The 26,623-nt window shown below is 37.2% G+C and overlaps 1 protein-coding gene across 6 annotated transcripts in view; it reads right to left on the reverse strand.

The window, feature by feature from the left end:
- Positions 1-26,623, reverse strand: part of PAM (peptidylglycine alpha-amidating monooxygenase) — a 115,308-nt gene that overhangs the window by 42,144 nt on the left and 46,541 nt on the right. For all 6 annotated transcript variants that reach the window (XM_074532181.1, XM_074532180.1, XM_074532179.1 and 3 more), the window contains exons 2-7: positions 20,345-20,853; positions 19,114-19,234; positions 15,594-15,651; positions 9,147-9,234; positions 2,569-2,654; positions 824-907 (exon numbers count right to left, since the gene is read on the reverse strand). In XM_074532181.1, coding sequence (XP_074388282.1) covers positions 824-907; positions 2,569-2,654; positions 9,147-9,234; positions 15,594-15,651; positions 19,114-19,234; positions 20,345-20,436 — 529 coding nt within the window. In that variant the 5' untranslated portion in view covers positions 20,437-20,853. The remainder of the gene's footprint in view (positions 1-823; positions 908-2,568; positions 2,655-9,146; positions 9,235-15,593; positions 15,652-19,113; positions 19,235-20,344; positions 20,854-26,623) is intronic.

Genomic DNA, 26,623 nt, shown 5'->3' on the forward strand with positions numbered 1-26,623 from the left:
GGGAAGGTGCAAAGAAGAGGGAGCCAGACTCTTTGCAGTGCTCGGCGACAGGACCAGAGGTGATGGGCACACACTGAAACATGGGGTCTTACGCTGAACATAGGGAAACTTTTTCACTGTATGGGTGACTAAGCACTGGCAGAGGTTGCCCTGGAATGCTCCTACCCCTGAATGTACCTGGACACAGGCCTGGACAAGAGGCTGTAGGTGGCCCTGCTTGAGCAGGGAGGGCATGGGTCAGACGACTTCCAAAGGTTTGTTTCAATCTCAACCATTATGTGATTCTGTGAAACACTCAATGACAAGAATAACCATATTGCTATGCTTGAAATGAGCATTTCATCTTAAAAAAAACCAAAACCCCAGCCAAAAAACCAAAAAAAAAAAAAAGACACTGTTTTCACAAGTTACATTTTTTCCAAACACAAATACTGTGACTGATTGGCTAGTGAATATTGTCTACTAACAATCTACTCAAGTAAGGTGACAGGTTAACTGTGTTCATACCTGTTACAATTTCATTAAACAAAACACTGAATTATATATGGAAACCCCAAGTTTCTCCCTAAACGTAAAATTATTAATCTGCTTTTTGATTATTTAAGTCATTTGCTCCACAGTTTTTGAAGAAAAAATGGTGTTCACCTTTCAAATATTTATAGAGATAAATTAAGTTTATGAAGTCAAGTTAATACAAAAACTGTATTCCAAATATGCCCAATGATCTTTGAAAATGGCACTAACAGAAAAATTATTTTCTACAGGTAAATATTTTGATTATGTAGATGATACAACTTACAGAGCAAATTTCCAAAATGCATACCTCTAAATGCACTAACATCTCCATAATGTACCTGGAGAACAAAGTATCTGCTACCCGTTTCTCCTCCAACTCTGAATCCAACACCTAAGAGAAGGAAAATGTATTGTTTTCAGAAAAAATAAAATGTAAGATTACTCACCATCACTAACAATATAAAAAAATACAAATCACTTCACTGGCTTAGAGTGAAAGGAGTAGAAAATTTCAAACACCACTGAAGAAAACTTTATCCTGAAACCCAGGAAAACCACCACAACACTGATTCCAAACAGACTATGAAGCTAGGACCATAACTTAATTACGAATAAGTAGCTGCTTTATGCAGAGAACTCTCTCAATCAAAGAACATTAATACAGATCTTTTAAAAATCCAAAATAAAAATGAAGCCTTACTATCCATGCAGGATTTGGTGGACCTTTCATTTATTTCTCATACAACATCTGCATGATATAAACTAATTAACACTAATTTACTAAGAAGACATTGAGAATGAGAAGAGAAAAAAGTCTGCAGTAAAATATTTTTAGATTTAAATTAATATTATATGCAGAAAAAAATCTTGAGGAAATTATGCACCTATGTTACTTGATGAGAGAAACAAATACAGGCACAAAACAGAACAGAGAAGCTTGAAATAATCTGAAATAATGAAATTGCAAATCATCACCATCACGAAAAGGGATTTCTCTAAACCACTTCTACAATGGACATTTTTCAAAAGCAGCAGAAAAACAATTTCTTTGTATTTGGTCACAGTAAAATGCAAAGCCACCTTATAAATGGGACTGCAGCCTCTCTGTGCACAAATGAGGAATCTTTATGAATACTCCCTACAAACCTTGTATTTTTGCACAGCTTACCAACAAGAAAAGTATCAATAGCTGGGGTTTAAAAGCAAAGCTTCTACGTGATCTTTTAAGTACAAAACATCTATAAAATCCTCCATGTAACAATGTTTTTTAAACTTGACATTCTGATAACCAAATCAAATAACATTTAAGTTGGTAAGTGTGTAAATGGATTATTAAAAAAAGCATTTTCATGAGATTGCCCCTGGCTATGAAAATGGGAGGTAAACTATGAAAGAAAAAAATACTTAGAATTCAAGATACTTTCAGATCAAAGCTATACAGATGGTAGGTATTTCTAAGACTCTCAGGGTTATTACAAAGAAGTACTTTACCCTGTTTTCCAGACATACCACTCCAAGTAGCTTAAAATTCAGTAGGGTTGTGTATTATACAAGAAAATGGGTATACAAGCATGCTGCTCAACTGCATCAAAGCATTAAAAATGAAAAACACAATAAATTGCCAACATATACTTTAAACAGGAAAAATTCAATGTTTCAATTGAATTTATGCTTTCCCAAACAAACAAAAATATTTTAATGTAGTTTGTGTGCTACTGAGAGATACATAAATGGTAACTTTCTAGTAAGATATAGCAGGAAATACAACTAATGCTGTATAAAAATAATCAATACATTATGATACTTATCTCTGTCTTTTTTACCCCTACAGAAATCCATAATGGTATAGCAAATAGAATGACAAAAACCCACAAGTATATTAGCTAGCATAACATATTTCATAGTTAATTAGGTTGATATTTATACAGTTTCTATCAATTAAACACAATAAAAATATTACAGGATGTTCTCAGATATGCCAGGTTCTTACTTTCATGTCCTCCTTTTTCCCCTGCCCCTGCACACAAGAACTGCATATTAAAGGGCCAATACCTTTGGGCAGCCTGGTGGGTGGAGCATTTCTTGCCCAAGCATACAAAATGTTAGATTTATCTTTGCATGTTCCTTCATCACAGTCCCTAAAAATATGAGGAAAGAAAAGGGAATACAATTTTTAAAGTTTTGAAATCAGAAAACAGCAGTTGAGTTACATGCAAAAACTAGTTTTAAGATCTATGAGGATGTTTTTTTGAATGTATGCTGATTAAACACAGTTATTTTGATGCAGATTGCTTTCACAGATATTGGTATACGTTCCACTTTCTTTTATTTCCCTCCCTGTGCATTAAGGCAGTGTTAGACAGTTCTGATGGGCCCTGTCAGCCTATTAATCAGTGATGGAAAAAGTGAAGGAACATTTTATGGTAATGAACTTTATGAAAATCTCTAGCATTATCAACTCAAGTGATGCAAAATGACAAAGGCTGCCACATTCACACAGAGGAATAGGACTCATGCACAAAGCAGAAAAAAACCCCCACAAAACATAAAATTGATTATTTAAAATTAATTTAAAAATCATTGTCAAAAAAAGTGACAGAAAGCTGTATATGAACCCAAAGATTGAAGGCACTCATGCCCTGCACTTAATGTGAGCTCATTGCTTACAGACAATTCTCATTCCACTGCATGATTTATTTTTCAAAACAGAAAAGTCACACGCATACACAGACAAAAAAGAAACAATCACCAAAAAAATCCCAAACAATCAATCACAAAAAAAAAAGCAAAACAAAAACCCAAGGGAAAACGAAAAGAAAAAACAAGGGTTTGCCAAGTTAACAGGCCACAAACAGGTCACAAATATTTACAGTAACAGAGAGCTTGAGTTGTCCCTAGCCTCTGCAGCTAGCACCAAGTAGGTGACACTGAGGGTGAAGAATGAAAGACTCTCAAAGCCTGGTAATTCTAGATACCTTCAATCTGCAAGAACTGGTAAACCTGAGGCAGAGACATCACCAAGTCTCAATTGCTAGACACATTCATACAGACAGCACAATGTACCTGGACCACATCCAAGAAGGCACGGACTACTATATGTGGGTGTAGGCTCATGATGATACACACGGATAATCAAACAAGGGACCCGAAGGAACTTTATGAACACCCACCTAGAATACACTTCTCCCTCTTTATCCTGAATTAGGGAAAAGGTTTATTTACAGGGTATATTTGTACCTTCTTCAAATGGCAAAGCATCCGTGGCCCTGAGCGCAGAGTGTAGAAGGTGTGCAGCACACACAAGTATGATTTTTAGAAAGCTTCACCCTGAAACTATTCAGATTACATCAACAGACTCAAGCGAGATGCAATGAAGGTTGGCATCTATGCCAGTGTTTCATTCCAAACCAAAATGGTACAGGCTCTGCTCTGTTTATCACTCCCTGTAAAATGATACTTAGGAAAACATTTGCATATATAAGACATGGTTTCAGTCACCTGAAATTGTGGGGAAAAAAAGAGTGCCACACAGTGTGAGGAAGAGTATAAACACAAAAAAGACCAAGACATCTAGCAGATGCAGCTCATTTATGTTTCTGCTGAGAACGGCCAAGCCATATGTGCAAATGATGATGATGCTTTCCAAGTCTCTCTCAGAGATAACCAGCCCTTCTGGCATGTGTTTTAAACCACGTCAGCAGGATATCAGGCATTTCTTTCATCCCAGCAAGCTTTATTGCAGCCTAGCTACTGTATTTAATTCTGACTGAAAGCTCTGCCATAATCATGAGAGTCTCAAGAGAAAAAGGAACACATCACTTCTTTTTTAGTAGTTATACTCACAACATGTATTTCTGGACCTTCATAATTAACAGTTTGGCCACCTTGCCCTTCAAACATGCCCATGTCCCAAAGGACAATCAAAACTTACTTCAAGATAAGTGAAATGTTTTGATGTGTGAAATAAGTTTCAGCTTATTCATAACATTTCATAAATGAAATGTTTCAGCTGAAACTGCAAATTATGCAGCTTCCCACTGGTATAATTTGTTACTATACAAAAAACCCAAAAGACTTAATGGATCTAACCTAGTATTGAGCTGCACAACTTGGGAACTTGGGAATGTGTTGAAGAGATTGTTTAGGAGAAATGCCAGAAGGAACTACAAGCACAGTCACAGCTTTACCATCACTTTACTTTGGGCAAAACTGTCTTTAATTTATACCACAGTATTTCTAAGAACACATTAATTAGGAAAAAGCCCTGTGCATGATGCTTCAAACTTTCTTCCCGGAGGCTACTAGAATGGAGGGATAAGACCGCAGGGGATGAGGATAAACTACAGGTACTGGTCTTTCATTTCATTTAAAAAATGGTTAACCATCTCATTTTGCCATCAATGACAATCTTGAAACATTAAGTTTTCAGAAAAAACAAACCTAGAGGAGATTGCAAAGAAGAGGTAATAAGATAAACAGATTGAAAAAAAAGGGAGCTAGTAAAAAGTATAAATTTAACTAACAAAACAAATCACTGAAATTCATAGTAGCTTTGCATAAAAACTGAATGAGTGACCCAGAATACTTTAAAAATGGACTATAGCTGCATATTATACCCTACTGTTCTAAAAACTGATGTTGACTTAAAATTTGGAAATGAGTTGGGTAGCAGAGAGCTTACTGACTGTTTCTTGGATCTTTGTTTTTTGCGAACTCTCCTGGGCTTCCCAAAGGCATTCTCCCCAGTTTTGGGTAAGCTCAAGAGCTGTTTTCTTTAATGGCACCGGGGTTTTGACTGATTACCTACACTGAAAGTAAAATATTTCACTATGTCAGCAAGACCAGTATTTAGCTACCCCTTTAGCACATTTGCACTGGTTATGGTAACAAATAACTTATTTTATTTCTTTCTTTATTACACTGCACTCCTGAATACTAATCAATACTTTTAAAAAAGGGTCATTGAGGTGATTGAGTAAGACAAATAACCACTTTTAGCTCTTGAATGTTGCAGAACATTCTGGGGCAGTGTCAATGGTAAGAAACTGCACCTAAAAATACAATTCCTTCTACTGTTGTAGAAAGAACTCTCTCTCATGCAGTGAAATAAAAGTCCTACACTGAACTAGTCATGACATCTTTTGCAACCTCTACTGAACACCTCTACTGAACTATTGATGTCAAAGACATTTAAACCCATTCTTTCCTGCCAACAGAAACAACTGTCTGACAGAGGAATCACCAGGTAGCCATCTATAACCCGCACTCATGCATTTGTTTACATAAGTAATTAAAGTTGCCCTGCTTGATCTCAAAATAATGGCTTTATCTATGAATCAGCTCATTCATAAGAGATTATTTCTCGTAAGTGTTAGGTTTGATGCAGCACAAGACTTGTCTTGCCAGGAGACTCACAAGTTCTGAATAATTCAACATTTTTTTTCAAAGCATTCAAGTGCATTCCTGATTATCTACAGAGAATCTGAACTTTTATCAATCAGTTCAGGCATGTTACATCAATTTCAACACAGTTTGCCAGCTCAGGCAAAACTTATCATTGTGGCTGAACTGTTTTTAGAACAATTATGATCCAGGAATAGGAGCACCTATTCAATTTTTTTTTTGATGCACTGAGCAACACCTGAGGCAATGAGCCCTGGGAAACGATTTTTTTTTTTCCTGTGGAAAGGCCTGTGTATCTCAAGAAGGGAGAACAACCTTTAGCATTTGTTCAGATAAAGATTCTACCACACTGCAGTGAATGTTGAAACCAGCACAGGTTACATACAACTTGAAAGCCTTTTGAAAGACCAGGGAAATTTGCAAGAATAGTGCCAAATCACCAGAAAAGGCAGCAGGCCAGATGGGCATCACAAATTTTGGCTTAGTACTGCTATGGCCATAGGGCAGCTAATCTCAGCAGAGTCATCTGGATGCTTCTCATTCCTCTCCATTCAAAACTGGACTGAATGAAACTTCACATCTCAGGAAAACTCATTTGGTCTTCCATTCTAAATGTTTCTAACAGCCCATTTTTCCATAATACAACTAATCCACGTCATTATGGTAAAGAAAAATTTTGACTTGAAAAACATGGAACTAATATTGCCAGAACTTTGAAAAAGAAACTAGAAGAAAAAAATCTATGTGGCACACTTAATTGAATCAAAGCTGGCTCTGTAAAAATGTTGAGCATTTTTGAGGATCCCGGCTAAACAAATCTTACAGTGGTCTGCTCAAACAACTGCTCCTTCCCTAGTAGATGGAAGAGCAACAGAAAGTCATCATTTGCTAGCCTTCTGGCAACTAAAGGAACAGCAAATAACCACACAAAATAAACAACAATGAACACCAGTAACATAGAGTCACCAGAATTACTTTAACAAAATTAGATTAGAAATTTCTAGCACTCTTTAGTCTATTTTGTAGAAAACACATGATGATCTTTCAAGCCTAGCAAATAACTGCGGGTAGAGCAAGATAAAAAGCTGCAAAAACAGGGATATGAAATTATGAGAGAGTGAATGAAGAGTTTGTGTTTCCTTTGCATTTTGAAAATGCAAAGGAAACACAAACCCTCAGAAAATACACATAAAAAATAGAAAAACCGAATCAAAACTTGCATATGAAAAAGTGAAAATAGCAGATTTAAACACAACACTAACATATTTAGCCTGGCTAAGATGGAGTTAATTTTCCCCACAGCAATCCTCATGGTGCTGCAATTTGAATGAGTAGCTAGAAAGGTGCTGATAACACATCAGTGTTTGGGAAAGATCTTAGGAGAGATCACAGCCAGGCTGGCTGACCCAAACTGACCAAAGAAATGTTCCGTACCATATTATACTCATTCAACAATCAAAGGTAATGGAAAGGAAGACAAGGAGGGCAGGGACAGATACACACAAATACACATTTTTTATTTATGACATTTGTCTTTCAGAGCAACCATTACTTGGGTTTGGAAGTGGCTTGGTGATGAAAAGAAGAGAATAAAATATTTTATACAACATTTCTTCTGCACAACATTTGCTTTTGCTTTATTAAACTGCCTTTGCTTTGACTCATGAGTTTTTTTCCATCCTGAGGAGTGGAGGGATAGAGCAGCTTGATAGGAATCTGATGTCCAGCAAAGCTCAATCCATCCTAACTAAATAAGTATCTTGTCATTTGACAGGTAAGTCAACCAAGAACAAAAACATTAGCTGCCACATCGCAAAGGCTGTCATTGGTGAGTCTTCTGCTGGGAGAGTGAAAGTTACAACTAGGGAGCTCAAACTACCTGAACTCTAGACTCAAAACAGGGATTTCAGTCTGACTCAGTTTTGAAAAACTTTGTGTTTTGGCTTTGGATCCATCTCTTCTACAACCTCAGAACATCAGTTAGCTGTGAATTAGGCATTGTCTCATAACTTCGTCTCAACACAAGCTCCTGATCAATCTATAATAACATAATTCTATCATGTACAAATTATTCCAAAGCTCTATTAAAACTACTTCCAGAAATATGAAAACAGCACCAGCTCCAAGTACAATCTACACAGTTTTAAGCAGGATACTTACCTGTTTTTAAAAGGTCACAATGGAAAAGTTTTATGTTATCATATTGCTCATATCAAAGTATTCAAGTATATTCTATAATTTAAGATACAATAAAAAATAGCACAGAAAAGCTGTGGGAAAAAGAATTTTCAAGAATTTTCTGCAGGGAAAAGAAATTAATAGAAATTCTGTGCTTTCAATTTTATTTTGGTCTAAACTTCTTAAGCATCTGGTCTTCTTGCACAACTGTGCAAGATTACATTTTCAATATTACAACTACTGGTTGCTAAGTAAACGGAGATAAGACTTTTGAGGAAAATGTGTTGTGTATGTTAAAAATACTAATCAAATCATCTCTCCAAAAACAGGCATTCAGAATGTTTTGGGGTATTTTTCCTGAAATTATATTACACTATACTGTTAATTCTAAATTCCAGGTCTAGTTACCTTTTTGGTAAATACTTACAAAGATAAATTATGATTACACAACTCTATCAGAACATCTATATTAACACTGTTCTACAGTTCAGAATAATCAGCAAAAATCCTCATCTGATCTCTCATGAAAACTTACAGAAACTTTGCAAAATTACTAGACAGATGATTAATTTCCACCCACCTTCATGTTCTCTCCACATTGCCTCCACACACCCATTTTACACGCATTGGGTGTTGCCCTCTGCTCTCACTGCTTAGGCATTTAGAAGTGCAAGTCAACTACCAAATCACTTGCTAATCAACTTCAGTTTATCCTTCACACAGTTTCATTCTCATCAACCTGCCAAATGACTTCATACAGAGAAAAGCAGCCAACTACAATTTGGGGATTAGGTTTCTTGGTATTCAATGACACTCTCTTTACTATAGCTTCTGCCTCCTCCTTGAAGACAGTCAATTAGTCATGAAGAATATGGAGGAGTTATTTACAAAAAAACAAACACTTTAAGTGTGCAGAGACTAGATTGTTAATAACTTCTTCTTAATTTCAAATTTTCCTACTTTCCAAGAGATTCTGACACTGGAAGAGGTTTAAGCAATTAACACTGAAAAAGAATTGGTTAATAACAAAAGCAAGATGCAGCTCTCACCAGTAATTTTCAGTAGAGGAAGGTTCATTACATCCAAAGAGTAACATGTGATGCACTGTGTCCATGCTGGCATGAGGCTTAAAGTCAACTGAAAAAACAATATAGCAAAACAAGTAAGCTATCTAATCTCACCATAAGTTACATAACCAAGATAATCTTGTGCCATTTTCCCCTGAAATACTACATATAAGGCAGGTACACCCCCACCCATTTATTTGCCCTTCTGCATTCCACTTACACACATTCCTTAAATTTTCATTCAACAGCCTTCCTTCTAAGCTAAAACATGTATGTATCTCATTTATTTATTAAGAAAAAGAAAGAAGTTCCTAATGAAAACCACTGTATTCTCCACAGAAGTTAAATATGATATTAAGCTAATATATCACTGTATCTCAAACTACAAAATTTTACTGTCACCAGTCTAATTGCAATCTACCTTTGAAATCTGCGCTTGTGACTTAATAATACTCTTCTAATTCTTTTGTACTTCATAAAAAATACAAACAAGCAGTAAGTTGCAGTTAAGAGCAACTAAATCTTACACATTAGTAATATCTTCTTCCAGTATTCTACCTGGCTTACATTTTCCCTGCATCTTTCTCGGGACAACAGTTCCAAGAAGGGATTGAGTCTCACTAATACATCAAATCCTTTGTAATGAAAACCAAGATTTATTTAAAGTCAGCATGATCTCACTGCCCAAATATTTCTCATTATTAGAAATTCAGATGTGAAAGTTCACCTCTTGTTGACCTCTAAAAGGTCTGTTCTTGAAACTATGCCACAGATAAAACACTGGTTTGGTTTCTCAAATACCTGTGATCCTGTTTAGCAAAGTAAAAATTTTATCAACATCATGTGAGTAATATTCACCATGACTGTATAATGATGGCATTTCTAAAAGCATTCTACATTCTTTTATTACTACAGAAAAAATATGCTGTTGCAAAGAATGCAATGTTTTTAACCTTGGAGTACAGCAGAAATTCTCAAGACAAGTTTACTCCAGCCCCTACATGCACACAGACAGTGAGAAGTCTAAAACTAACTGTCTTTTAGCTATTAACAGGGAACATGGTGAAGCTGCAAACCAGTGAAACAATATTCTGCTCCTGAGGTTTATGGCACTACCTGCACTCGGAAATCAGTATTTTAACACAGAGCTGTGGCAGAGTTCCTAAAAAGAGTGATGATGGGGGTTATCGTCCCAATTTCACAGGGGAAAAATATCAAATAGCTTCTAACCCAATTCGGGAGCTGAGCTTTGTCCTGGAAAGTAAGGAAAACCAGCCAACAGTTAAAGCATGTAAGTCAAGTTTTAGCTTGAAGAGAGGTGGTCAGACTGTAAGGAAATGGGCATGCCACAGCTGAGGGCTTGGTTTGGGAAATAAGAGATGTACCCATATGCCCTGAGAAGGTAGTTTGAGTGACATATATGAGTTAAGAACTACTGAAGTTGCCAGCATGAACAAAGTACAGAGACAACCAAACATCTTTATTTTTCTACAAGCAAATTCTACTTGTTTCATAGATAAAAATCTAATCTCTGTTATGAAGACAATTCTTGTAATCAGTAACGATTAGTAGTGAAATTATGGTTTATGCTTGCATGACAGAGGCAACATGTCATTCTGTGGAATTCCTATCTTTTCAGATGTTTTGGGTGTTTTAAGCTGCTGTTATCAATTGAGAGATTAAATTTCTGAAGGGGTTTATGAGCAGTTCACACATATGAAATTTCATTAACTTTACTGTCAAAGTTAATACCTGTAAAAAATGTGCTGTAAGAACCACTTATAAAGGCAGCCTTCAATAAAGGTAAAATTGAAGGTTAGGCCTGCTAGCTGCTGAAGCCACCACCTGTCCTGCTGCTTAATACTGTCTCTGTTTCTTTTTGTTTTTCTACCACTCTCCTATTGCAAGTATTTATTCTAATGAGTCAGAAGTCTTTTATTCACTCCACATAGTGCCTACTACAATGATGTCCAACAGCACAGACAGAACCTTCAAGCCCTTTAGAAAACTTACTACAAATACGTGACTAAATGCTATTCCTGCCAAGAGAAAATGATGCACCAGAGCTAACAAAGCAAAATCAGACTTCCAGCTTACGCTGTTTTAGCTGATATACCTCATCATTGCTTAAGGAAGCACTGAAAAACCTCACAGTCAGTCTATGAACTTAAGACAGCTTTGTATAGGTGGTTACAGTATGGTTCCTGTACAGCTATTTTCTTAGCAGCACACCCAGGAATATAACTTTCCAAAGAGAAGGTTAAAAGAAACAAACAAAAAAATCCAACCAAAAAATCCTAGAGTTGCAAAAGCCACACAGATTAATGTGTTAACCTGTCACAGAATGAGAAAGTGGCCAGGCCTTGAAGGAACCTTAATGATCATCACATTTCAACCACCCTGCCATGAGACGCACACCTTCCACTATGCCAGGTTTCTAAGATCGCCATCCAACGTGGCTTCCATCCCTGTCCCCCCAGTGATGGGACAACAAAAGCTTCTCTGGGCAACCTGTGCTTGGGTCTCACCACTCCCACAGTAAACAATTTTCTTCTAACACCTAATTGGAACGTACTGTCTTTCCTTTCCTCTTTGTCTTGTCACTCCATGTTCTTTTAAAAAGTCTCTCCCCATCTTTCTTGTGGGCTGAAGGCCACAATTAGGTCACCCAGAAGTCTTCTCCTGAACAACGTCAATTGTCTCAGCCTTTCCCCATGGCAGAGGTGCTCCATCTTTCTGATCATCTTTGTATCCCTGCTCTGGACTTGCTGCAACGTTCCAGCACTCCCTGTGCTGGGAACTGTCACTACTAAAGGCTTAAGAAATATCGAACAGCAGTCCTATTTTCCTAGTTGACAGCCTCCACGTTTTACAGTAATGAACAGAATATTACTCAATAGTGATTTTTTTTAATGCATGGAGAAGTGATATATATGGTTACTAAAATAACAGCAGCAGCTTTTGTACTAAATTGAAGTCTGACCTAATATCTTGATCAAGTACTACTTAGAACTACAAACTCAAAGAGAAACAGGAATGAACAGAACATGACATCAGTTTAATCTTAACAGTGTGTACTTAAGGTATGTGTTAAAAAAACTAACTTCTAATAAGTTAATCTTTACATTTTTCCATTAAATAAAGTTGATATTTTTTAAAATATTAATGTCTTCTCTATCACAAAAATAACTTCAAAGAAATTTATCAAGAATTCAGTGTCTGGAGTTTGGCAAATTAGGGAGACATCAGAGGCCTCCAATACAGTGACGATATCATTGCTTGGCAATAGAGAAGTTTATACATCCCATAACAGAGAAACAAACCTAGAGTTTCTCAGAGTCCTTTATGGATGAAAAGTAACAAACCATCCAATTACTTCAATGTGTGTTGCTGAATATAGAAGGCTCAATTTCATTTCTACAGCCCAATTTCACAGGGACCTATCATGAGTCAGTAAGAAAAAGACATTTATTTACTGGTCACTCATGTAAATAAATATAAGCAGGTGAAGGTGACAGACAAATTTTTTGGCTGAGAGGTCAGACTAAATTTTTGCGAGTATCTGTAGAGCATTTAGCTCTCTCTACAGTTTAGTTATCAAAAACTGATTTTTACCAATGTCCGCACCATTAAAGATTCACCTGAGTTTCTGGTTTAGCTATTTATTAATAAACACTATTCAAACAGGATGCAGAAGAAGAAAACAACAATGATATGTTTTAAAAATAAAACTGGAGTAATACTATCCTGGAAAATCACATATTAATCTCTCTCACTAATAACAACATATTTATCTCACAACCATTTCACTTCCCAGGAGCAAAGGGTATGTTCCTAACATAAACCTAATGATGGTTGGTACACCAACCCACCTCACAAAAAACTATTCTCCTTAATCAAATTTGTCAGTATTTATGGCCATTTGGGACAGAGAAACAACTGGTTCAAACAAAAATTTCAGCCTTGACAGTCCGATCCTCACTAAAGAACCTAATACAGAAAACAGCATCAGCAAAATTATACAGATGCATGCCTGAAAAAGATCCATAGGGCAAAACCTGCTCTAATTCTCCTTCCTGGCGAATTCTTCCTTCCTTGCCTAGCTGGCAACATTTTATTATGTAAGTGTGATCTATTCCTTCCTCTGATAATGTCTGAGAACTGACTCTGAACAAGTTTGCGAATTCTGGTACAGCATCCCTCCAGTTCTGAAGTACAGTTATAACCACTGTCCCTGTGCAAGCATGAATGTTTACTGGTTTCCTTTAGAGAAACAGCAAAATTGAAGTCTGAATTCAAAGTCCTTATATACAAATTTAATAAAAATACTGAAAACACATGTGACAAAAAAAATTTCAGCTTAACAACAAATTTAGTACTGCCCACATACAACAGTAAAACAGAAGCTCTCTATGCCAAGGGTCTTATATTTCACCAATATACAACAAAAGTATCTTGTTGCAGGTTCCACTATAGAACCTTCTCTTCCAAAAAGTCTTGGAGGAAGGAAGAAGCAAGAGTAAAAATAGGAAGGCAAAGGTAAAAAAAGAAATAAATTAGCAATTCTTGATGAAATTGTAAAGACAATTGGTCTTAAAAATGTCTCTTTAAACCATAAAATGAAACAAAGCACAAGGCATTAACTTAGCAAGTAATTTAACTGAAGGCAGAATATGTAGCTTTACCATCAAAATGTCTTCAGAATCCAGTTTATTGTTTCAGTTATGTGCATTCACACATACTCATGTTGAAGCTCTACAGAACACAATCTTCTCAACATCACTAAACAGTAGCCTAGTTACAGTTCATATGCTAGTTTTCCGTTGTTTTCGTATGTTTTAAGGAAAGTTAATTACAGCATTTATTGGCAATGCAATGAAGCCAGATCCAACTTAAACCATAAAAATATAGATTCTGTCCTTTAAAAAAGATTAAACATTGTCTGTGTGCCAATCTTCTGTGCTTATTTAAGCAACACAAAATACATGTATGCAAGTTAACAGTTTTCTACATAGATATTTTATAAGGTAGGTCATTCTACATTCTTTCTACTCTCTACAGCTTGATATGATTGAGTCTGCTCTTTCTAATGATCATGTAACTTCCATGGATTATGAAGACACCAATCTGAGCCTTTTCCGTGAGGAACACCTTCCAGTGAAACAAAATGGAATGATCACATATGTCAGACTGACCATATGTCTATTCATTTCCACCACCTAAGGAAGTGACAAAAGAGGGAAAAACCTAAAATGTTCTAATTTTAAAGCATACAAAAATCAATCATATATATATATATATATATATATAGACACATGTATATATATGTATATATATATTTGTTTGTTTGTAAGGAATACTATCATGGGAATACTTTAAATTCACACAAACTTTTTTATTACGGATTGCTCATTAAGTTCCTCCTGCTCTTCAAAGCTCTACAAGACAACCAGAATGGTTTCTCTGTCCAGAGACCTTATTCTACTTTGCAAAGAAGGGTACTCAGAAACAGTGATCACTGGAAAGGTGACCAAGTCCTGTAAAAATCAAATGAAGAATATATAAAATTTTAGGTCTGCAGAAAAAAAATTGGGTTGCATTGCATGATTGCACTGAGACTTTGCATAACTTTTAAGCAAATCCTTTCAGTAGGTGCTTTTAAGCATCAAAAGAAGTTTATGTTCCTTTAACACAAGCAACAGAACTAGATGCGCAGTAACCTAACAATGAATTAAACTATGGATTTTTTCAACTCAGTGACACACTAAACAAAAGCTGCTTAAGGAAGAAGTTAGTAGCATTGCCTTTCTATGAATTAACAAAAGTAGAAGAGTCTATTGCCCACAGCACAGCAAGCATAATTTATTTGAGAGTGAACACTCATTCCCTTCCTTCTATGCTCATTTTTCCTTCTGGGGTCATATTCACAACAAAAATGTGAAGTCAGATTCACACCTCTTTCTACTTGTCAGCCATCTTATTCATGCCGTGCCATTAAAAAAAAAAAAAAAACAGAGGGAGAGATTTTACTTTCTCCTCCAAGTAAAATCTTTCTACAGCCAACACTAACCCTAAGTATACAGGATTTACAACCTAAAGGAGGTAACAAACAGTCTGCTCAGCAGTTCAGAATCAAGTATCCAGACAAAGACATAAAGCCAATACTTTGCAAATGGACTGTTTGATCCTGACTGCCAGAGGCATCTGCATGCAGCTCCTTAACTGCTATTACTCCTGAATCTCCTTAGATACAGTTTTACTCTTGACTCTAAGTAACTCACTCTAGTTTGTTTCTGCATTAAACATGACAAATGCATTTTGGAAAATCTGACATCCAAAGATTAAGTTAATATGAGTCAAAGAAAAAAAAGAAATGTTGAGGTTCTTCAAAATGGCTTGCCTAAGTTCTTTCAGTCAACCAATACTCACCTACATAGGCTTCATCATCCACTGGCAGGGGTACTGACATGCAGAGGTAGGTATCAGACTGTTAAAAGAAAAGAGAACAGAAATTACCTTTAAATTGGGAAAATTTAGAACTTAAAGAATAGAAACAAAGCATCAAAATTCCCTCCACTTTCTGAAAATGAATGTGGGAATACTGACCAAATGAATATATACAATTGGACCAACTAGAAAAAATATAATGTACTTTACAGAGATACTTTGGCAAATACAATATATGTTATCTGGTTTACTTTTGTAAAAAATAAATTCATTGCCACAATTTATATACATGTAACAGATATCAGTCTATAAGGTTATCAAAGCGGCTATTAGGTTAGTAGGTACACTATTAACTATTTTAAACCTCTTTTTTCCTAATTTTTTTTCCAACTTCTAAGGCTGTTTAGGAAAAGAAATATATAATCTACTGGAATTTCACTACACCCATGAATTCAAAATCTGACAGGCCTTCACTTTCATAAGGACATCTAAACAGATAAAGATAAAATTCCTGCTATGAATAACTTCAAATTTAATTTAAAAGAAGACTCTGTGGACAGGTGCCATGGTTTGACACCGGCACAGAGCCAGTGCCCTCATGAGAATACTCTCTCCCTGGTGTCTGCTGTGAGATGTGACCAGGAATAAGCAAAGCAGGCTCCTACTTAGGAATAAAGAAAACTTTATTAACTAAACTACAAGGGAAAGGAAAACAAAAGAAACACACAAGGGAAATGAAAACTTTACAAATACATCTCCTCCCCACCAAATTCCTAATACAAAATATTCCCCCAAATCACCAACTCTCAGTCCGGCACCACCCTTTAGAATACTCAGTCCTCAGTTCATCAAGAGGAGAAGGAGTCCTTCTTTGTGCCATGGGCTTCTTGTCACACATGGCACCGACTGGAGATCATTTGCCATCGTGACATCTTCCTTCCATGCCCAGGGCTCTCACCACTGTGCATGGACCAGAGCTACTTCTAGGGTTCCTTTTAAGGCCTTGTCTCCTTCCAAAAATGCACAGTCTCAACTTCGGGACATCTGTCCCCCCCGTGTTTTTTGCACCCCCTGGGGCCAAGGGGTACCCACACTGAACCCTCCTGGTTCTGAGGCATTGCCCCCCCCGGAAGCAGTCTCTGTATCACAAGGAAACAGTCCATGGCTATACAAAAAAAGAGTTCAGCAAAAAATGCCACTCCATCTTCTCCATTCTTCCAACATCTCTCTCTCTGCCCAGACCTTCATCACTCATCCAGGAAGAATTAATGTTCTGTAAAGTTTTCATTGTCCACAAAGGGGTTAAAAGTTCCCACAAGTGGACACATCGCTGCCTCCCTCCCCCCCCTTTCCTCCTTCTCAGCTGTGCTGCCTGCTGCCGCACACGTTTATCAAGTTTCAAGGTAAGTCCCAGGCACAGCTCTGTCTCTGTGTCCCAGAAGTGTGTGGGGGGGAATACCTCTCAGTAGTTCTTCGATGCTTCCACCCTTGGCCCCTCAGGGTCAGGCCCACCTCTCCCAGGCCGCGTGACTTTCCCCCCCCCCACCCTGCCCAGCAGCTGGGCCGGGGGAGAGATCAAACTCTCTCCCGCCAGAAATCCAAAGAGAACCTTCCCGGCGGCAGCCCTGCTTTTTAACCCTGTGTTCTCAGAGGCAGATCTAAACGTCCCAACAGGCACATCAAGTGCCAATATTAAAATCTGAGCACCCACTGGTTTGACTACAGCATCCCAAAAATCCCATTTCCGTCAAACCACCACAACAGGTGTAAACAATTAAATGCAACTGAGAAGAAAGGTAAAATGGTGATAACAATATGTGATTACACAGAGCAGTGATTTTCACAGATAAGAAACTATCTTTGGTGTTTTTGCTAGAAAATGGGAAGGATGAACAGAGGTTAACTGATACAATTTATATGAATGCCTTTGTGTACCGTGATTACATGCATTTACACTGTTAAAATACTAAAGCCTTCTAGAAATAGACATGGAAATATTCTGTGTTTTTTATTTAACTTGGGTTAAGAATATTTAAAAAACAAAAAAAAGCACAACCTAATTTAGGACCTTATATTTAAACTTTGAAAGCCAACGGCAGCCATGCTTCACAGTGCAGTTGAAATTAGGCAGTTTTCAATCAACGTTCATGTGCAGTGCCTGTGCCAAAAAAATGCACAACTCATATGGTATACACAAAACACTCCTAAGTCATATAAGGGCTTGGTTGATATTCACGCACCCATAGAACAACTGCAGTTATGAACTGTAAGACAAATCCTGGCCCTCCCACCCCTTCAACATCCCCAGTAACTCATTTCAAAAAATGCAGAGTTTTTGGCAACCTTTCCCCTAGACTTGACATTACAACACACAAAGAGAAGGTTTTTTTAATACAAAACTGAACTCACTGATCTCTTTGTATGTGCTTCCTAGCTGTTCAACTCATGGCTCCTTAGGTAAAATCAATAACTCATAATTTTAAATGTGCACCTGGATGAACTAAGAGTACTTTTCACTCTTTTTGACAGAGAAGTTTACTTTACTGCAATAATACAGAATATTTTACTGCCAAGAAGATCTAACAGAAACTATATTTCTGGTTTGAACTTGCAGAAATAACACCCCTTGCATTAAATTACATGTTCCAGAGGGGTCTTCCCCAATAACTTGAAAACCTCATTTTCTCTTTACTTCTTTAAAAACCACTATCTGCAACAATGAGTCATCAAGTACTGCACCGCAACACACTGCTCTTTTCAAGCATCTGCAGCCCTTTAAAAGAGATGCAGACCTCTCAATGATACATATAATCCTCTGCAATGGCTTACTGCAAAAAAAAAATCATTCTTTAATGATTCTTGCTTAATGAAATTAGATGTGAAAATGACAGTGGAATCTCAATATTTTATGTGTATCTTAATGTTAAGTTTAAAAATATTAACTGTCTTCACTTTTACTCACTTGGTTCAGCAGAATATAATACACTTCATACCTTAAAGAGTATAAAATTGTAACATGTTTGTAATAGCTTTCATGGAGTATTTTGAGAGTTAAAAATACTGGGTCAGAAGTACTATCCCTTTTAAAATGCTTTTTGGTTGTTTTCTCTCAGCTTGCTGAAACTGCAGCAACATACATTTTAATGTAATTAGATTCACTGATACATCATCTGAGATTTGGTGTAAACTGCAACTGCATATCTTACTAGCTAGAAATATTTCACAATATAAAACTTCATTGATTGAAAACTGCTTAATTTCAAAACAATTCAGTTTATGAAACCAACATTTTACAATTAAAATTAATTCAATGAAGAGATTTTTCTCTCATTTGAGGCTACTTGTTTGTTGCCTACTTTTCTCTGAGAAGCACATATGGATATGTATTTATAAAAACTACCCTGATTTTTTTGTTCATTTTAATGAGTGATATTGTGGGGAAGGCTTTGTTGTCCTAGCTTATTGAAAGAAGAGAAAAAGGCAAAACCTGCAATTCTCTCACCTGCTTAGGTGTCACTGCAGGCATGCGAATGTCCAGTGCAAAATCTGACAGACCAAAGGAAATCACTGGCTGGTCACTTCCAAGGCATTCATTGGGAAGAGATGCGCTAATATCTTTGTATCTGAAAAAGAAGGAAGAAAAATTTTTTTTTTCAAGTATTGATTTCTGTTCTGTCTTTCTTAGAAGAAGGGTCTTTACAGAACTAGTAAAGAAGTTAGACAATGCTGAGTAGTTCCAGGAATGATCTGAAAATTTCACTCCATCACAGGCTGAGCAAAACATCTTAGTTATGCAGTACTTACTGAAGTAGTTACTGATCTGAGTAATAAGATAATCAGTTTGGAAAATGTTAGCTGAAAATGTAACCTATTATCTCATCCTAAAATTGTCAGAGGCACATGGATGTGCAAACAGGGAATTAGTTCACTACATTATGTTGAGTACCATTCATAATTCACAACAGTTTTGGGGGGGATTTTTGAGACTATGATTTGTAATTCGATACAGATTAAACTTAAGCTACATGCAAAGGGGCAACTTCTAATTCAAACACCATGGCATTAATAGCAATTTCTGTGCTACTACAAGTAGAAAAGTAAAGCAGAAAACTTGACAACAATCAAGCAAATATCAAATTCTGTATTGAATGCAATGTATAAATTAATGATGTATATACATAGCCAAAACTCGTGTCAGTGTTGCACCAATGTTTCTCCTGTCTTACCATATAGTTCTTTATAGTGATCTACATTGTTTTTTAGAATCAATTGCATAGGTAAACTTTAATGTGGTGTGGACAAGAGAAGTAGCCTCTTAGCTCCTGAAAAAAAGGATTTTACTGTTATTGAGGTAAATTGAATTCATACCACCCCTCAATTTCTCAGGACTGTTCAGCTTATTTGATGTTTTCTTGTTAAAAAATGATCTTATCATGCAAGCTAATCCAGCATCTGAAATACATTTATTCTCTGTATAGCCTCAAATATAGCTGTTAACTAAAAAAGTTGTATTAATTGCCATTTTATCCTTCTATCTAATGAGCAACCCTATAGATAAAACATGAATTCTGTATGACAACAGTGCCATTTCAAATTGCAGAAAGAAAATTCTGTGCAACGATCAACACTGAACAAATACCACAACACACTTTTATCTAAGACACGTTTTTTCACACTTTTGTAATATTTTGACTGCATGCATTTAACACATAGTATTTTCTTGCTTAACCCACCTCTTGAAGATTGAAAGTGGGCTTCTGAAACCCAAACAGATGTTTTGAAACAGAAGAAGCAGTATTAGCAGGTTGCTACCAAAGCCAGCCATGTCCACCCTGCTATTTCTGGCCTGATTAGGCAAGCAGAAAAAGGGCAGTGCAGTTCTATCAGCTGTGATCTTGACAATCAGGTAGCAGCAGCAGAAGTATCATTTCACTACTTCATTATTATGTTCTCTGCAGGCATCCTCCAGCTTCTGACAGACCATCTGTCTTGGAAGGCGATGCACTGTAAATCAGGAAGGTGGATGCTACTATGTTGTCTGTTTTATTAGCTATAAAATGCTGTTGCAGAATCTTCCCTTGCAGATAGAGGACACAATACTTCTGTCCACTTAAGGAGCTGAAAAGGACTAGCACTCCTGTTGCTTTCTGCTCAGACTGTGCAGTTAAATCTGCATGTTACTCCACAGCACTGGAGACTTCAAGTGGCATCACAGAAACCAGCATCAGCCATCCTTCAGAACCTGTAAAAATAGAAGGAGCTTAAGGATGACTAACACATTAGAGCATTGGTTCTCAGCAAATCACTGTTGAGGCATTGTAATACATTAATAGGTTTTTTCATGAGCTTTAGCCCAACCCAGTAAAGATTGCATTGGTTCTGTTGAGTCTTTCTTTTCCTACCCTGTCCCAGAATAAAGGATCAGAAAGAGACACATTTCATTTTGATACACAAAATGTACTCTCAAACATATTTTACATGATAGGAAGAAATATAAAAACCTACTCAATATATAAAATGCAAACTGTGGAGTATTTCACATATGCAAACACTAGTATAATGTGTTCTAAAAGCAGTGGGGAAAAAAGCATCAACTTGACATAGCAAGAATCCATGCTGGTAAATTTTATTAACTATCACCGAATGTTTCTGCACATATTGCAGAATGGGAGAATATTTTACTTTTAATTCAACCTATAAGAAACCACTATGTCATTGATAAGTAACTGTTTCTTATGTTCTTCAGCTGCTTTTATACCCACTTCAGGAAAAAGAGACTTAAAAATTATTTTTGGAAATACAGTAACCAGAACTATTGACATCAGACTGCGTTATATTAGTTAAATAGTTTTCTATCCTTTCATACCCTGAGGGTATGTCAGCATATACCATTAGTCTCCCCCCTGTTCAATTTCAACTGTTCTTACTTCCCCATTTTAATATACATGGTTTTTAATTTGAAAATTTTAGTAGTCTTTAATAATTATGCTAAAAAATTACACCATGTTTTACTGAAGACATATATATTAGTATTATTTTATTTTTTGAGAATTCCAGTTTTGGTAGAAGTAAAGTTTCCAGTCATAATCATACACAACTATGTAGTAATTCTTCTAAATTAGTATAAATAGACTATACTAAATAGTGTATTCTAGATTAGTATAAATACTAATCAGAAAAAAACCACCCAAATTAAAATATCTTCCAGCCCCTGGAAGACAGTCAAAATACACTCATAAGGATGAAATAGAAAATAAGGATTCTGACATGAAATCAATGAAAATCCATGTATTGAAAAAAAAAATCACTCCCATTTCAGGGCACATGTACCAAAAAGGCTTCTTACACATCAGAAGTGCTTAAGCACAAATTAAGAAGCCATACTGGTTAAACAGTTAATGCCTATTGGTAGACAGCTACACTAGATTTGCACTGGACTATTAGCAAGCTTTAAAAATCTGATTATGGTAATCAACATTAAAATTGCAAATTTTATTCGCTGAAGGATGGCAAAAAAGATTTAGTCATGAACATCTGAAAATAAACACATATTAGTTTTCAGCTTGCTGAAAATATGCCAAGACTGTCCAAAACCATTCATGCAAGTAATGATACAATCTTAATTTCTTTATTTATGTAAATTTTCATGTCCGACTGATAGTGGGGCCCTGGGAAAATGTTAAAATAGACTCTGAAATGTTAGGCTTTGTGTTGCACCTGCATAAGCAGTATGATAAATGATATAATTGTTAGATGTGATGATTGTTTAATAACTAAATAAAATTATTGTATAATCATAAGAAGAATCCTGAGAAACTATGTTAGAAATTTAAAGGGGGCCATAAGAAGCCATGCTTGGCTGAAATCTATGTATCCAATAGAACAATTTAAGTTTAATAATTAACATGAAAGTTATATAATGATATAATATAAAAACACGTTCATCTTGAATGTATGGTTGGAATCAGATTTGGGTTGAATATATCCCTGGCACCCAGAGCTCTTAATAAAAGCACCTGCATATAATCGCTTATGTGATTATGTGTTTTTGAACGCTAACATTTTGGCGACCCTGGATGGGGCCCTGTGATTGCTGCTGAGCAAGTTCGCAACTCGACCACGCTCCAGTCGGCACCGAGGGATTCTCGCGGAGCTCATCGGCCACGACCGCTCCCGCCACTCACAACATCCCCACGAGAAAGGTAAGGTCCTTTTTACTTTGGTTTTGGGTGCCTGCCAATAAGACGCAGCAAAAACTACGCTTGGTTGGGCTAAAGGAATTCCTGGTGGTATAAAGCCTAGGCGCCGTCCACAAGACAATTGCGAAAGCATTGTGGGTTCAGCAATTTGTGGTATCTTTGGAATGGAGAAACTTAAAGGGATTTTGGGCAGCAATGCCCCTGTTCTGCAAACTTCTCCTTTGGGGTGCTTATTAGCACATTGGAAACAGGGTAATTTTGGGGAAGAATTACATAAAGCTAAGTTGATTGATTATTGTACTACATGGTGGCCAGAATATGTCTTGGAGAATGGTGAAAAATGGCCAAAACATGGGACATTGCAATATAACATAATTTCGCAGTCAATGTCATTTTGTAAACAAGAAGGAAAATGGGATGAGGTCCCATATGTTGATTTGTTTTTCTATTTACGGGGAAAGCCAGAATGGCAGGATGAGTGTAGATTAATGGTGATTTTATTACAAGTGATAAGTGACGGGTTTGTGAGAAAAGTTGTTTAGAACACTTGGCATTGAAAGTCTGAGTAGGGAAAATTATACAGATATTGATTTACAGGTAACTCCAATAAGACCAAGAGAACCTAACCCCATCCCACATGTTTCATCTGTCTCTATCCCACTGCCTGCTCCTACCCCACCTAGCCCTGAACCTGTCTCATCTAGTACACCCTTCCCTCTTTATCCTCCTCTCCCACTGTCACCTGATACCTCTTCCTCAGAAGATGAGCAAAACCTAACTGCAACAGAAATGAGGGATGCAAGTAAAAAAGATAGCAATGGTAATGAATCAGCAACCCCAATAGCCCACAGAACCCGAAGCCGGTCAAAGCTTGCCCTGGTTGTAGATAGAAAAGACATAGGCAGACAAAAATGGACTGTGATTGCCCCCTTGTGACAAGGTCTAGGAGTGGAAGGATCAGTATCTGTAAAAGTGCCTTTCTCTCCTGCAGATTTAGTTATTTGGAAACAATCAGCCGGAACTTATAGAGAAAATCCTGATAAGGTGGCACAAGCAGTAAAAATGGTTATAAAAACTCAGAATCCTGATTGAGATGACATACAAGTAATATTAGATACTTTAATGGATTCTACTAAGAAAGAGATAGCACTTAAGGCAGCCAAAGAGAGAGCAAGAGAGGATATCAGAAATGGGCTAGTAACAGGGAATTTAGATGCGAATTTCCCAACTGAAGATCCATAATGGGACCCTAATTTATTTTGCGATATGAGGAGACTATGGAAATATCAAGAGTGGATCCAAAGAGGAGTTCAGAACACTGTGCCCAAAACGATAAATTGATCTAAACTATAAGAGGTTCGGCAGGAAAAGAAAGAATCTCCCACTGCTTTCTTGGAAAGGCTTAAGGAGGCAGCAAGGAAATATACAGATCTCCAAATAAACACAGAACAAGTAAAGGTTCCGCTCACTGTCATATTCTTGGGTCAGTCACAAGACGATATTTGGAAGAAATTGCAAAAATTAGAAGGGGAGGAATTAAGGAATTTAGATAAGCTACTTGAGGTAGCCTGGAAGGTGTATAATAATCACAAAAGAGAAGCTAGTAAAAGGCAGCAGTAAAATCTTTCGGCAGTAATACAAGGAGAAGAAACCCCAAATTTCAGGGGACATGGCAGGAGTAGTCGTGGTAGAAGACCAGTTATGCAAGGGTTTAGCCTAAATGTGCGTATTGCAAGTGGGAGGAGCATTGGAAACAGGAGTGACCAGACAGGTTTCACCAGGGCAATCAGTTCCAGCAGGAAAACGTTACCAAGGCGTTACCAAGGCGATGGTCTTGGGCGAGTATAGCAGCTAACTGGACACAGAACCAGTAAAACAGGTTCAGGAGCCTGTCATAAATAAACAGTAGAATTTAATACAACAATATTTCCACTAAAGAAATCAAATAGGTGAATATAGATTACTACAAGATTTGAGAGCAAAAAATAAAACAACAAAGGACATCTATCCAGTGGTAACAAATCCCTACACATTGCTAACATCCATAAAAGAGATATATAAATGGTTTACTGTAATCGATTTAAAAGGTGCCTTTTCTGCATACCCTTTGACAAAAGGTAGGAAACTGTTTGCCTTTGATTAGAAAAACCGAGGGAACGGAAGAAAGGCCCAGCTCACCTAGACACGACAAGAACTTGCTGACGGAAACCAACTGGCAAAGGAAGATTTGAACTGAAAATGGGCAAGTACCAAGAGACCAATACTTATTGTTGCAGTATGTTGATGATATACTAATAGCTACAGAAGAAAAAGCAACCTGTATAAAGGTAACCATGGAGATTTTAAATTCACTGGGAATGGGAGGTTACAAAGTAGCCAGAGGAAAGGCACAAATTGCTCAACAGACTGCGATATACCTGAGATGTGAAATTTCACAAAGGCAATGAAAACTAGGTACTAACATATCCAAGCTATTTGTGCTATTCCAGAGCCCCAGAATTTACATGAGCTGCGAGTCTTCCTTGGGATGGCAGGATGGTGTCACCTGTGGATCATGGACTATGGACTGATTGCAAAACCCCTGTATGAAGCTCAGAAGATGCAGCCATTCACCTGGGGCAAACCACAGAAAGAAGCCTTCCTAAAATTCAAGGAAGCACAGACAACTGCTCCCAGCATTAGGATTACCTGATCTGCCTAAAGATTTTCAGCTGTTTGTACATGAAAGGCTGCGCCCAGTACTAGGAGTCCTGACCCAATGTCTGGGAAGCTGGAAAAGGCCGGTGGGCTACTTTTCCAAACAACTCGACAACATAAGTGTCAGGTGGCCTCCATGTCTGTGGGCAGTTGCAGCCACTGTCATGCTGATACAAGAAGCCAGGAAGCTTACTATGGGAAGGCACATAGATGTCTATGTACCACACATGGTAACCACTGTTTTAGAACAAAAGGGGGACCATTGGCTATCTCCCAGCAGGATGATGAAATTCCAGGTAGTCCTGACTGAGCAGGATGATGTTGCATTAAAAAAAACTAACCTTTTGAATGCAGCTCTGTTCCTAGGTACCACAACTGAAGAAGGCCCATTAGAACATGACTGAATAGAGGTAATAGAGTACACTTATTCAGCAAGAGAAGACCTGAAAGATGTCCCACTAGAGCAGCCAGAGTGGGAGCTGTTTACAGATGGGAGTAGCTTCGTGGAAAACGGAACCAGATACGCTGGCTATACGGTAACAACAGTCAATACAGTAGTGGAGGCAAAGGCATTACCACCAAATACATCTGCCCAGAAGGCAGAACTGGTTGTTTTAACCAGGGCACTAGAATTAAGTGAAGGGAAAAAGGTAAATATATGGACTGACTCAAAATATGCTTTTGGAGTGGTGCATAACAAATGTCATCAGAGTGCAGAGGCATTGGTAAAATTCCTAAAGCAGAGTTTAATTTCGATATGGATGCTAACAATGGCAAAATCTGTAATGTCAAAATGTGATATCCGCTTGAAAAACAACCCAGTGCTAGGCGACAGGATAGGAATAGAGCCAGGAGACTACTGGCAGATAGATTTTGTAGAATTGCCAAGGACTCGAGGATACAAATACCTGTTAGTGGGGGTTGACACATTCTCTAGGTGGCCAGAGGCCTTCCCTGTCATACAAACCAAGCAAAGGAAACAGTTAAGTGGTCACTACAGGAGATTATTCCCAGCTTCGGGGTACCCCTAGGGGTATCATCAGATAGGGGGCCCCATTTCATAGCTACAGTAGTAACGGAGGTAAACAGATTCCTGGGGATAACTTGGGATCTCCA

The sequence above is a fragment of the Zonotrichia albicollis genome, chromosome Z, assembly GCF_047830755.1.
Source record: "Zonotrichia albicollis isolate bZonAlb1 chromosome Z, bZonAlb1.hap1, whole genome shotgun sequence".
NCBI lineage: Eukaryota > Metazoa > Chordata > Aves > Passeriformes > Passerellidae > Zonotrichia > Zonotrichia albicollis.